Source organism: Oryx dammah, unplaced genomic scaffold, assembly GCF_014754425.2.
Source record: "Oryx dammah isolate SB20612 unplaced genomic scaffold, SCBI_Odam_1.1 HiC_scaffold_8, whole genome shotgun sequence".
Lineage (NCBI taxonomy): Eukaryota > Metazoa > Chordata > Mammalia > Artiodactyla > Bovidae > Oryx > Oryx dammah.
Genome location: NW_024070192.1, coordinates 28,715,714 through 28,730,604, shown reverse-complemented (window position 1 = coordinate 28,730,604; position 14,891 = coordinate 28,715,714). Strand labels below are relative to the sequence as shown.

Below are 14,891 nucleotides of genomic sequence, written 5' to 3'. Positions count from 1 at the left end.
TACTTAAGGGGAAAGTGGAGGTGATAAATTAGGAGTTTGGGATTAATAGATATACATCACTATATATAAAATAAACAATGAAGATTTACTGTATAGCAATGCAACTATATTTAATATCTTGTATGACCTGTAATGGCAAGGAATCTGAAGCTCTACACCTGAAACTAACACACTACTGTAAACCAACTGTAGTTAAGATTTTTGAAAACGTAAAAAAGTGTCTTCACAAACCACAGTGTTTCATAAACAGCAGCAGAAGTGAGACAGCAGATGAAAAGAGGCCTCCACAGAGCACAGGCCAATAACAGCACTGGTTTTCTACTGGGGATCGATCTTTATAATGAAATCAGGAAAGGAGCCACTTTAATGACATAAATAAGTCAAAGCATCATACATTCTCTGAATCGTGCCTGTAGCTCTCAAGAGACCTGTCTCAAAAAAGAAAACAACCAGCAGAGCTCCAAATGGCCTGATGGATCGCAGACTGCTCGCTATTGGTCAGGCATGTGCTGGTGCTTGTCTGGGAACCAGAGACAGAAAAACACTTTGCCAGCAACGTGGGTGTTCTTTCCAAAGACAAATTAAGGTTTGTTTAGGACAACAGGAAGACTGCTTTTTTCTTTAACATAGAAGAATACGTAGTTGCTGGCTAAGAGGCTAACTAATTTGAATCTGTTCTAGTGAGGTGGATTGAACCTAGGGCCTGTTACACAGAATGGAGAAGTCAGAAAGAGAAAAACAAATACTGTATATTAACACGTATATATGGAATCTGGGAAATCTGAACCTATCTGCAGGGAAGGAATAGAGAGGCAGACATAGAAAACGGACTTGTGGACACCGCAGGGGAAGGGGATGGTGGGACAAATTGAGAGAATAGCACTGAAACAGATACATTATCATATGTAAAACAGATAGCTGGTGGGAATTTGCTATATGATGCAGGGAGCTCAACCTGGTGCTCTGTGATAACCTAGAGGGGTGGGATTGCAGGGGAGGAAGGAGAGAGGTTCAAAACAGAGGGGATACATGTATACCTATGGCTGATTCATGTTGATGTGTTGCAGAAAACCAGCACAATATTGTAAAGCAATTATCCTTCAATTAAAAATGGGTTTTCCTGATGGCTTGAACAGTGAAGAATCTGCCTGCAATGTGGGAGACATGGGTTCAATCCCCGGGTCAGGAAGATCCCTTGGAGAAGGAAATGGTAACTCCAGTACTCTTGCCTGGAAAATTCCATGGACAGAGAAGCCTGGTGGGCTACAGTCCATTGGGTTGCAAAGAGTCGGACATAACTGAGCAACTTAACACTTTCACTTTCCAATTAAAAAAACAATAAAACACCAGGTTCAAAGATGTCTGTGCCTTCGTGACAGCACAGCTGTCTCCTTGCTGTCTCAATTCCTGCAGTACAAAACCAAAAACTCCACAGATTCAGACACATCTTCGAGTAAGCCTCTTGCCATCTGAACACGGGCTTCTTGCTATCTGAAATGCAAGAGCCAAATATGATTTGAATAATGGGGGATACTCTTTATCTAAGTATCTAAATGTACACTTTTATCTAAGGGAGGGGTCAGCCGACCTTTCTTGTGAAGGGCTTTTTCCTGCAGTTACAGCACAGAACCAGCAACATGTAGATGAATGAGCCTGTGATCCTGTGCCTGTAAATCTTTATCCACAAAACCCCATGGTGGGCCTGAGTTGGCCCCTGGGCCATGGTTGGCTGAACACTGATCTAGACTTACATGATCAAGACTTAATGTTACTCAGTGTAACAGGATTAGACCTACTACACTATCACCATTCCAAATGGCAAGGGCTTTGATTAGATAAAATGTGAAAAAACAGGACAGGACAGGCCAAAATGAATAAATTCTGAGTTATAGTATGTGCAATTCAGGGTTAGGGAGAAGCAGCCATTTTTCTGAAAAATGTTTTTATCAATCTTTCAAGTTTATGTTGGTTTTTAAAAGATGTAGGTTTTTTTTTTTTTTTTAATCAAATTGTTAACCATCATATAGCTCTGAAACGGCACTGAGAAATAAGAACAGAACCCAACCCTGAAGGCCCTTCCAGCCCATTCTCTGTACCACCATTTCTTATGTGCTCTGTTCTTTTACATTGTGTTTTTCTCAGAAAGGATCTGTTTTAATCACTGTCTATAAAACATTTTTATGGCATTCTTTCTCAGACTTCACCCCCAAATTGTATGTTACAACACAACGATCAACACAAAAGACACATTTGAGTTATGAATCATCATAATGAAGTGAACACCTTGAATCCCACCTCCTAAATAAAACTAGAAGACCAATACCTTGCATCTCTCCATTTTACTTTCCAACCATTTCTTAGCATACACAGTAATATGCGGTGTATTAAAGTTATATTGTTTAAAGTTATAGTTTGATAAGATTTATCATCTAGGTACTATTTCTACCACCCCCACCAACCCTTCATCCGCGATCTCCTTCATCTCTCTACGGAAGCTCTCCTAACTGCCTTTTCTAAAAAAAAAATGAGAGCTTTATTGGGATATAACTCACACACCATAAATTTTGCCCTTATAAAATGTGATTCGGAAGCTTATTCATTCACTTACATGGTTGTATAACCACTGCCTAATTCCAGAACATTTTCATCACCTGCAAAAGAAACTCTGTCACTCCCTCTGAAACTGGATTCCCCCTAAGATCAAGCTCCCCTGCAGAGTTTATCATCAACCCCTCTATCTAAAACTCTATTCCCTTCCCTGTCCTGCCCGGTTCCCCTTAGGATGGAGAAATTTACCTAAGAAGAGGGGGGACTGAAACCGAGCAGGGCCCCATGGAGACTTCCTGGGCACAAAAGTCCTTCCGTTTGTCCCCTGCTTATTTGTAGAAAAAGGCTTTAGTTTCCCAGGCTTTTCCTGAGTTCCAAAGAGCAGATTCAAGCAGTTATTTATTAGGGAAGTGAGAGAATGTGGAAAGAAGACAAGGGGTCAAGAACAATAGTTCAACAATAAAACAGAGTGCAAGTTCCTCCCAAGGGGCATACAGAACACTCTGACGTGTATCTTTGAGTTGTTGCAGACCCTGGCCCAGGTGGAGGACAATCACAACAGGCTAACCCCGAGCACGAGACCCTAGACTGGCTGGAACCAGGGGGTGGACGATTAACATTCCTGAAATACCACCTGTTACCTCATCTCCCGCCCACAGGAAGGGTGTGCAGGAGCTGATACACACCCCTCACCCTTCCCCTCTCTTCATCTTTAAAAATTCTTCCCTGAAAGTCATGGGGAAGAGTTTGGGCCTTTTGAGCATGAAATGCCTGTTCTCCCTGCTTGAAACTGAAAGTTTCTCAGCCGTGTCCGACTCTTTGTGGCTCCATGGACTACAGAGTCCAGGGAATTCTCCAGGCCAGAACACTGGAGTGCGTAGCCTTTCCCTTCTCCAAGGGATCTTCCCGACTCAAGGATCGAACCCAGGTCTCCCGAATTGCAGGAGGATTCTTTACCAGCTGAGCTACAAGGGAAGCCCAAGAATGCTGGAGTGGGTAGCCTATCCCTTCTCGAGTGGATCTTCCTGACCCAGGAAATGAATTGGGGTCTCCTGCGTTGTAGGTGGGTTGTTTACCAACTAAGCTATCAGGGAAGCCTTTCTCCCTGCTTGGTGCCCTGCAAATAAACACTGGACTTTCCTTCACCACAACCCGGTGTCAGCAGACTGTCTGCCTCTACAGGCAAGTGGAACCAAGTTCGGTTCAGTAACGCCTCCCTCAACTCCCTGGGAACCACTACTCCACTTTCTGACTCTATGAATTTCCTTACTCTGGACATTTCATACATATAATAAGTAGATTTTTGCATCTGGCTTCTCTCCTTTGATGCGTGTGTGCTCAGTTGTGTCCAGCTCTTTGCGACTCCATGGCCTGTGGCCTGCTAGGCTCCTCTGTCCATGGGATTTTTCCAGGTAAGAACACTGCAGTGGGTTGCCATTTCCTTCTCCAGGGGATCTACCTGACCCAGGGATCAAACACGCTTCTCCTGGGTCTCCTACATTGGCAGGCAGGCTCTTTACCACTGAGCCACCTGGGAAACCCTTCTTTCTTTAAAAAGATGCAATTTTAAAAATAACTTTTTCTTTTAAAAATTTACACATTCATAGCAGAAAATGAAAATATTATAAGAAAGGATGAATAAATTTTAAGTATTCTCTTAGGATAACCACTGTTAACATTTGTATAAACTTATTTTTATAGAATTGGAATCATACTAGACAGTGTTTTAAAATTTGATTTTTGACTTAATGCACTAGGTACATTTTTCCCCACTGTTTTAAGATATATTTGTTCAAAGTATGACTTTTAAGGGTTATATTATATTACACTGTACACACATACCGAAATTCATTTGATTACCCTATTATTAGATATTTGTATCACTTCCAGTTCTTTAAAAATAATTTTAAATGAATAAAACATGATAAATTTGCTTGAAATGGTATCTTCATAGGCATCCATAACTATTTCCTTGAAATAAATACTAATAAACACAGTTTCTGTGTTAAAGGGTATATTCCATGGGTGGCACCTTGACTGGGAGGCCGACACTGGTGATTTATCTGGTCAAGGACATAGGCAGGACACAGCAAGTTTTAACAGGCTGAGTTTAAAAGTTTTAAAGGCCTCAGACTTCAAGTGTCAAAGCATTAGAGCAGTATTGACGTAGAAGGAAATATGTAAAATGATACCCAAGTTCACCCTTACGGGAAACATAATTTGAAAACAGTCTGGCTAGGAATAGCCAGGCATTTTTACTGCTTTCTGTCATTGTATTAGTTTTCTTTTGCTGTGTAACAAATTCTGGGGCCCAGTGACCTGTTTGTGAGCTCACAGTTCCTGAAGGTCAGAGGTCAGCCAGTATAGCCGGTTCTCAGCTCAGGGTTCCCCAAGGCTGAAATCCACTGTCAGCTGAGCGTCGCCTGGCAGCTCTGGGATGAATCTGCCTGCAGGTCTGTCCAGGTTGGAGACAAGTTTCTACATCTGTAAGGCCAAGTTCCCCATTTCCTTGTTGGCCGTCAGCAACTGGAGGCTGTTCTCAGCTCCTTTCCCCAGGTTCCCCTCCCATCTCCAACCCAGCAGCGGCCATCATGTGATGGGGTTAGGCCCACACAGGTAATCTCCCTTCCTGTTCTAGGGCCAATTCACCAGCAACTTTTAACTACACTGTCAAATGCCTTTTGCCATGAACACAGTGTGACTGTGGGAGAAATGCCAGGGAGCAGAGATCACAGGGCATTTTAGATTCTGCCACCCCGCCTGGGTGCTCAGTGCCAACTACACATTCATCACCAGGAACATTTATAAAGTGCTGTGCCTGACCCCGACCAGACCTAAGGACTCGGGACCCCACAGGCAGAGGCCCCGGCAACACTGAGAAACCTCGAATGGGAAAGTCATGCCTGAGCCTCAGGGAACCAGTGTGCTGTAGACAGAAACACAGGAATAGGAACAATGAGTGATACACTAAGGACCCAAAGAAGCAAAGCCTGTCCCTGCCTGATCATATAAGCACACAATCTGACCTAAGGGAGAACTGGGGGCACTCTCTGTTACCTCTAGACCCCACTAACTTCGCTTGACTAGAATTCTGTTGCTGTAAATCCGGCAGTGTGCACGACACCCACTAATTGTTGGCTGGTGACTGGTGGGTCAGAAGTCCGGGGAGCCCCGCCCGGTTGTTCACGTCAGACGTCCAGGTGTCCGTCTGGCTAGACTCCGTCCTGGAGGCCATGGGAGGGAATCCACTCACAGGTGGACTCGTGATGTTGCTGTATGACCCGGATTGACTTGCCAGTGTGGGCCACCACAGTCCAGGGTCTGGGAGCACAGCCAAGGTGCTGCCTGCGGAGGGCAGGGTGGCTGGGCCCCATCATGCTTCCCGGGGGGTTGGAGGGGTGCCCCAGGATCACGCACTCATCGTTGTTTCAGGTCAAGGTCCCTTGGCTGAGGCCCAGCAAGCTGCACACCCTCAGCCTGGCTGAGGTCTGAGGGCATCAGGACAGGCAGAGAAGGACTAGCCTGTTCACTTCACAACTGCTGGGGGCCCCACGGCGCTTCCTGGATGTCACAGGACCTCGGTGCTCCAAGGCTTTATGCTGGGAAGTCCCGTTTTCCTCTCTGGCCGTCAGCTCCTCCTCACACGTCGTTTTCACCTTCAAATCCACCAAGTGTGTGGGTCATTATGCTTCAGAGGAGACTCGACTTTTACAGGTTTATGTGTTAGGTCTACCTGGGTGATCGCCCCTTTGCCACACTTGGGAGCAAGTCCATAGGGTGAGGGGCACTGAGCGTCATTCTTAGAAGTCTGCTCCTTTATCCACCATCTCAAGTTTCTGCTCCTTTAGAAGGCTTCCTGGTAATGACCTTAGAGACGGAAACCTCTATGTCACACCCCTGAGAGGGAAGGAAAAGCAGATGGAGAGAGAGAGACTGGGGGTTCCATGGGTAGGAGTGGGGTGGGGATGCAGCTGAAGGCATGGCCAGCATCAGACCCACGGGGAGGAGTCTGTGGGGCCTTCCTGGAGTCTTTTTCCAAAAAGGCCCAAAGGAATCTGAGTTGAGTGGACTGTCTAGAAGGGTCTCCTTTTGATAAGAGTGGCTCCGTGCAGACCCCTCCCCACAGTGCAGGCCTGTTTACTGCCGGACTTCATGTGGGGTGACCCATGCCTGCTCATCTAACCCTCGGTGCTGCTGTACAGAGCAGCCACCTGCAGTTACTTAAACTCCAACTGAGACATCCCTAAGGCCATGCCCTTTTGAGCCTGGTGTGAGATAAACACAAGTCCTCACCTTCTCCAGGTGAGCTGAACCATCACCTCTCCCACCTTCCTGTTAAGACTGCACCCCCACACCTGACATTCCCAATCCTCTTTCCTGGCTTTATGTTTTTTCCCCAGCACATTCCATCTTCCAATCTGGTACATATTTCATATTTAAATTTTAATTAATTGTCATCCCCACGAGAATGTAGTTTCCACAGGAGCAGAGGTGTCACCCGTTTCATTCATGGATGACTTCCCAGCAGTTAAATATTATGTGGCACCAACCTGGCATCTCGATAAAAACCCACTGAATTAATATAAGGAGGATTCTGATCTAACCTATCACACTATACTTTGGTAAAAAGAAACTATTTTCAGTCAAAATTACATGGTTATCATTTTTTCAAAAGATGGTTTTTGAACCGTTTTGAGTTTTCTACAGTTTAATTCTGGCTTCCCAAATAGGAGAGAACAAGCTTTGGAGGGCTGTCTTAGACAAACAGGTCTAGACAGAGGATATTTTTTGAAGAGTAGATAAATCAGACACATATGATTTGCATTTCTCCCTAAGTTTACAGAGACTTAACAATGAATGAAAGATACTCTTCAGGCAAAATAAGTTTGGGCTTCATCCAATGTGAGATGCTTTGAAAACAAGTTCAAGATGTTCACAAAAGAAAACAGAGCAAAAGAAAGCAAGACAGCAAGAAACACCATCACTCTCATGATTGGAAATATCTTGTCTAACCCTCTTGTGACCTAATTTCAATGACCTTCTGCATTCAAGGGCCGATTCCTTCTGGAATTTTTAATATTCTTTTCATAACCATTCCAGCACATCCCTCACCCATTTCTGTAAAGCAAGAAATGATAGTGCCGCTGACCACCAGGACTTGGTGGGACTCACTGCCATCAGACCTTGTGCCTGGCTGATGAGTCCTACCCGGCTTCCTCTTTGGTCACCAGGCCCACTTCCCTCACCCTGAAATGTCCCGTAACCAGCTTTCATCCCCGACTCCTGTCCTGGTGGGGATGCTATCACTCAGGCACCTACCTGCCTTTGCAGGGTATCTGAACCTTGAGGAAAGGTGGACACACAGAGTGACAGAGGAGCCAAGAGAACGACGGGCCAAAAGCACGTTTGTACCTGGGGGGCCTCTATTGTTGGTCATGACCCTGATTTTTTCTTTACATTTTTAATAGAAAATGAAGAGACTCAGATATGGGCCACTTTTTTCTTGGGTACAGTCTGAATTGGAGACACTTGACTACTGCTGCACAGAGAACCTGGCTCTGCCTGGCCCTCTGGGCTGACTCTCAGCTGAGGCCCGGTCTTCTTGCCCCTCAAAGCTGGACATTGGGAAAGGAGTGTCATGGTGCCAACAGTTTCAGTATTTGTAGAAAAATAGGGTAAAGATGTGGGGGAGGGGGCTGACCCTGAATAAGGAGAGTGAAGGAGGTAGCAGTTTTAAAGAAGACACCTAATTAACAGGAAGGTAAAACAGTCCAACTTTCAGAAGAAAACATAAAACGATGTGTAATGACCGTGCAACAAAGATTTCTTAAACAGAAACAAAATGCACTAATCATCAGAGAAGAGACTGATAAATTGGACTTAATTAAAATGAAGAACTGTGTTTAAAGGAAGAGTGAAAATTCAACCACCCTGGGAAATGATATTGTCTATTTGACTAAGGACCTGTGTGCAGAATGTATAAAGAATCCGTGAAAGCAACAAGCAAAGAAAGACAATCTGATTCTAAAAATGGGCAAAGGCTTGAGCAGGCATCCAAGGAAAGACAGCGGGGACGTACAAGGAGCACAAGAGAGGAGCTCAACCTCACCTGCCAGCAGGGAAAGTAAGCCACAGCCTGAGTGAGACCTCTTGTCACACATGCCCCAGTGACTGGGAGCAACAAAACCAACAGCAGCAAGTGCTACGGAGAAAGTAGAGAAAACATAAATCACCCAAGTCACTGGTGGGCGATAGCAGCGTACAATTGCTTGGGAAATCTGTGCGGCACGATCTACCGCATTAGAACACACGTACATCCTGTGGCCCACCTGGTCCATTTCTAGGTGTAGACCCAGAAGGAATGGACATGTGGGTTCTGAGAGGCATTACCAGAACATACCAACAGAACACACCAGATTTGTAAGAGCCCCAGACTGGAAGTCACTCACCTGTCCATCGACAACAGAACAGGTAAGTAAACAATGATGTGATCATACCATAGGTTACTATCGGAGAAGGAAACGAATAAACCATACTCACAGGCAACAACACAGGTAAATCTCAACAATTTAAAAACAAAGATGGAAATACTACAGGTTTTAATTCCATTTCTTTAAAGTTCAAATGCAGACAAAATGGATATGGTATTTAGGGACCCTAAGTTTTATAGAAAACCAGCAGAAACAGAACTAGGGACAGAGTCCCTTGTGGAGGTCATGGGGGCTACGACGGGGAAGTCACATGAGTGGTGTGGGCCCAGCTGTGCTCCGCTCCTAGACATGACTCTGGGTTTTCACATCCACAGTCATTCGATAAACTATGATTTACACACTTTTATCTTTGTGTATGACATTTCATTATAAAAAACCAAACTTATATCAAGTATTCCTTTTATGTTCAACCTCCACAGAAAACAAAAACAGAAACTCTCCAACTAAATATGAGCACCTCCTAACCTCAGAAGAGACTGAAGGCCCATCATGTGGGGTCTTTGTGTCAATCAGAAAAAGGCACCATCTTTTGAAGATGATTTAGTGAAAGCTGCCTCCTTGGGCGGAGCAGCCGGGCAGGAGCACTGCTGGGGGTTTACTCGGCCTCTGAGAAAATAAAAAGGCCGTCCTAGGGGATGCAGGCCCACAGTGAGGTCACGTCTGCTGGAAGTTGTGATGGGTCCTCGGGGTCCTACCCTGCCCCCGCCCCCCCGCCAGCAGCCCCGCCTGGAAGAACAGAGCCGACACCAACAGGCACACGGGCCTGCCCCGGCCGGTGCACATGCAGGACACAGGCTGCCGCCCGCCCAAGCCTGCTGGACGCTGACGGCCCCTGGCCTTACCGCGTAGCCCTCTGTCTTCCTCTGGCACCACCTGAGGAGAGCGTTGCGCTTGGAGCCGCCATATTCCCGGGCCAGGGCCGCCAGAGGGTCTCTTCTTTCCACACTAGTTAGAAAGTGGAGATGCTGACGTTTAGAGTCCACAAATACACAGAAAATAACTAACTAGATGTGAAAAGCAAAAGTCAAGGTCTGTCCAATGAGACTCTAAAGAAATCGCCCACCAGCCCCATTAACAGCACGTTTTTATTAAATTTCACGGTATGAAGCAGAAAGGGAACTGTGCTTCCTGGCTTTCAGGAGTCTTGTGAGGGTTTTTTTTTTTTTAATCCATCTGCTGCTCTATCCTTCTAGCCTTTTATTTATTAAGTATAGCGTCATTTAAATTAAAGACACCTATAGAAAACAGTACATGTTACGAAGCTACAACCTACTTCTACAATAACATATACAAGGAATACTGGAAGAGCATTTTAAAAACCCCAGACTAGTTGCTTATGGGAGGTGATGGGAATGGAGTTTATATGGTCAGTGTCACCATTAACAATGAAGTTATTGTGACTTTGCAAGTGTTCACCATGCCTGGTCTTAATTCATCACTGAGAGCCAAATTTCTAGGCATGACAAATTAGGGAAGACTAAAATGAAGGCTTGGAAAAGAGTGTCTTAATAAACGAAACATTTACCAGTTTTCTTAAAAAAAAAAGAAGAAGAAAATAGACATGACTGCAATAATAATAATACGAAAATTACCAAAGTAAATTTCTATTATCAGCTTGTCTCAATGACATGAATATAAAATTGAAATAATAAATTAGCCTCACTAATTTAACCTTTTACGATGAAGGTATAATATAAATAGTATGGAAAAATACACATAGTCTGTTTGTATGCATTTCTGGTACAAAAAAAAAAAGAATAATTTTGGGATAGCACTAATTCTGGTCCTGAAAACCTGTTTTGATTATTTAAATCCCCTGTACATAAACAAGACAGAAATGTAACAACTGGGGCTTTAAATTAAACCTCTGAAAGATATGACTTCATCTATTTGGGTCCAGAAACAGACCACACCCAAAGATTTGACAATGGCTGAACTGAGGTGTTCAGACTTTTATAAAACCCTTTTCTAATACTCATAATGGTAGTTCTAATGTTTGTTAAAAAGCCATTACTCCTCAAGTAGCCAATTTTGTGCATTTATCCACCTGCCTATTCGTAAATATTTACTGAGTGAGCAGCTCTGTGCAGCACAACACGAGGGGCTGAGAGCGATCCAAGCGTCAGGATGAAGTATTTGCTGTCCACCAAATTACAGTCCAAGTGAGGCAAAAGCACACACAGTGTGTAGCAGGGAATTAAATACAAATGGAGGTCAGACAGCACAGGCCGAAAAGGGGGTGTCCGTGCTACCGGGAGTGGGCTGCAACCTCAGGGGAGGGTGGACCGAGGAGGAGAAGCATGACAGGACAGAAGGAAGATACTTCTGGCTGGAGCCTTATAAATTGCCAGAATAGCTGGTGTGGTGCTGCAAAGGTGGGAGGTACAGGCTCTGATGGGTACCTGAGTTTGCTCTGCGGCTTCCAGCCCCCAGGGGAGGTGCCCAGCAGCCTGGAGCCCCCGAAGGCCAGAGAAGGGGGTCTGCTCAGGGACTCGAGAGAGGGGCTCTTGCGGAGATAAGGGTTTGGCTTCAGGTCCTCAGCTCTTCCTTTCAGGAGATCTGTGGGGACAACAATATGATTACTGTCCTGGAGGAGAAGAGACTGGAAAGGTCACACTGTCCAGTACTTACACTCAGTCCTCACATCAGTGTCGTGTACAAGCACACAACAGGCACCGAGTCACTGTGCAGCACACCTGAAACCAGCACACACTGTACACCAGCTACACTCCTCTAAAATTGTATAAAAGAACACACAACAGATACTGAATCACTGTGCGGCACACCTGAGACCAAGACAACACTGTAAATCATCTCCGTGTGCTGGGTCAGGTCAGGTGTGTCGGACTCTGCACGACCCCATGGACTGTAGCCCACCAGGCTCCTCTGTCCATGGGATTCTCCAGGCAATAATATGGGAGTGGGTTGCATGCCCTCCTCCAGGGGATCTTCCCGACCCACGGATTGAACCCACGTCTCGTTCAATCCCGTTGAACCCCATTGTTGGCGGGCTGATTCTTTACCACACCCCAGATTCAGATAGAGATACACACATAACATGTTCTGGGCTGGGTGATAAAAATGCTAATAGGGACATGGTGTTTTCTAGAAAGGACTATCCAGGCAGGACCAGCTCCATGATCCACAGGGACCAATGCCAAGCTGCCCTTGTTCAACAGTTACTCTGAGCTTCAGGATGGCACCAGCAGCGCACTGACCAGAGGCCTTGCTCCTAAGAGCCTCCGCAGGTGCAACAGGGTCAGGGCCACCAGACCAGCCTGTCCCTAGGAAAAGCCCATGTTCTATTGATGGGCACTTGGGCGAGGGTGTGGCAGGAAGACGCCTGGTAGGTCATCAGGTAGAAACGCTGGGCACCAGGAATGAGGCCCACTTCATTGGATAGGATGTCATGCCAGCCACAGGTCCTGGCTCTCTAGGAATCAGTGAGAACATTTCTTCTGAGGCTCGTCTCTGCTGTCACTGTAGTCTGAGGCAAAATAGCTAAGGAAACAGGCTGAACCCCCTTGAGGCTATTTCCTAGAGGACCACTGAGGTACAGATTGGGAGAAGACTCCTGCAACTGTCTAGCTGGACATACAGATGACTCGGGAGTGGGAACCTGGTCACCTGCTCGATGCCACAAGCAGCCAGCGACCAGGCTGAGCCCACGGTCCCCTCCTTCGAGGCCATAAACAGCGGGGGAAAACAACACTTGTATAGCTATTAGCATCAATTATGGTGGTCAGGTTGGGAGTGTGGCTAATGAGGTGGGAAGAGCAGAGAATCACAGCATTTACATCACTAAAGGGAAAAACAAAAAACAGTGCATTAACCCTGGTCCTGCAGCTTCTAGGGACATGACGCTACAGGCTGGCTGGAAAGCAGGTCATTTCCAGGCTCCTCACAAGCAGTGTGTGGCTCTTGTAAATTGATTAAGCTCTTTAGGACCTGAGCCTTTCACTTGTAAAATGCAAGGAAAGGGCCAAAGTCATCTTTAAATTCTCAATGTCAGTGTTTATCTAAGGCTAAAATAAAATCTTATTAAGTCCAGGAAAAAAGAAAACAAAATTCAGAAGGGAAAAAAATAAGTTGGTGAGGTGAAAGAGTTTACAGTCACAGAAACAACTGTTTTACGGATAAATCTGTGCTCGACCATGATCAAAAATGAGAAGAGTGGGTTTCCTTTTTTATTCAGTGTCACAGAAACTGTTTTACACTTAGAAAAATAAAGGATTTCTCTCTATGTGGTCTAGGTTTCTGGCTTTTGCTCCTTCTTCCCTGGATGGCAAGCAGATCAGATCAGTCAATGTTAAAGGAAATCAACCCTGAATATTCATTGGAAGGACTGGTGCTGAAGCTGAGGCATACTTTGACCAGCTGATGCGAAGATCCGACTCATTGAAAAAGATCCTGATGCTGGGAAAGATTGAGGGCAGGAGGAGAAGGGGGCAACAGAGGACGAGATGGTTGGATGACATCATCGACTCAATGGACATGAGTTTGAGCAAACTCTGGGAGATGATGAAGGAGAGGGAAGCTTGGCGTGCTGCAGTCCATGGGGTCAAAAGAGCCGGACACGACTTAGTGACTGAACAACAACTCCTTTTTCCAGGCACGAAGAACCAGGTAGTCAGTGTTCTTTCTGTGTTTTCTCACAGCAGTGACCTCACACACATGTATCCGTCTCCCAGTGCACATTCTATACAATGGCAACCCCAGCCAAGGTCTTGGGGCTCTGGCAGGTGGCAAAAGTCAGTCCCTCCGAGGCTCTGGCACCAGCCTGGCTGGGTTCACTCAATCCTCCAAGCCATCCCAGAGGCTGACCACAGGACTTCTGTCTCAGAGACGAGGGAACCACAGCACCAGGGGCTGGGATTACCACACCAGAGCCAGACTGTAAGTGGCAGGGCCAAGGTTCAAGTCCATGCCATCTGCCCCAGTCCCCACTCCATGGCTCCCTCACATCAGCCATTGGCATGGCAGGTGCAGAAGGAGCAAAAATGGGACACGTGAGGCCTGCTGACACAGCGGTGCTTCATCATGGGGATTTAAATTTTTAAAAACAAGGCATAGCAACAGGAAAAGGTCTACACTCAAAGACAAAGATCTCAGGCATATATTAGGAATTGTGGGAGCAATAGCTCTGAAGATAAGAGTTTTTTCTCAAAATAGTTACTTTTAAAGATGAGATATGCTCTTGAGATTTAGTAAAACAAGCAAAAGACATCCAGAGCCTGACATTTCTCCCAGACTCAGGCACCCTGTAGCCAGCAGGACACAACTGGGATCTCACGGCCATAATACACATATTCAGAGTTTGAATCATTTGCAACAAACAAATGAGCTTTTTCTAAGCTCAGTTTCATGCAAAGGAGAGAAGAAAAGTTCACCTTACAACACAAAGTCAAAAGCACTTTCTATTTAACTCTTTAGTGACCAGGGGATTTTCACAGAAAATCGCCCGTAGCAGGCAATTTGTTATGTAAGTGAATACTGAAACACTCTGGTCAATAACATTTGGGTAACAAAAGATGTATTAATATGTCTCTGGCCAATAATGTGCTACAGTGATTTACCTGAGAGGGGAAGGTCTGGGAGATCCAAGCGTTGAGTCACTCCTTTGCTGGCTGGCCGAGTACCGCTGAAGGCAGAATGCCTCTGAAACCAAAAGGCATCACACCAGTCACACCAGGAACAAGTGGTGTCTGTACGTGCTTGTGTGTGTACATACGATAGTTCTCAAGCTCATTAGAATCACCAGGGGGTGCCTTTTAAAACAACTGCTTTAACTGGACAGGTAATAAATGCAACTGGAGTGCATGCATGCAAGCTTGCTCAGTTGCTCAGTCATGT

General features: G+C 45.5%; 1 protein-coding gene across 3 annotated transcripts in view; it reads right to left on the bottom strand.

Annotated features, from left to right (window-relative positions):
* SPECC1 (sperm antigen with calponin homology and coiled-coil domains 1) overlaps positions 1-14,891 on the bottom strand; it is a 170,022-nt gene that overhangs the window by 27,822 nt on the left and 127,309 nt on the right. For all 3 annotated transcript variants that reach the window (XM_040245875.1, XM_040245876.1, XM_040245877.1), the window contains 3 exons: positions 14,615-14,696; positions 11,441-11,597; positions 9,881-9,983 (listed from right to left, as the gene is read on the bottom strand). In XM_040245875.1, the coding sequence (XP_040101809.1) occupies positions 9,881-9,983; positions 11,441-11,597; positions 14,615-14,696 (342 nt within the window). The remainder of the gene's footprint in view (positions 1-9,880; positions 9,984-11,440; positions 11,598-14,614; positions 14,697-14,891) is intronic.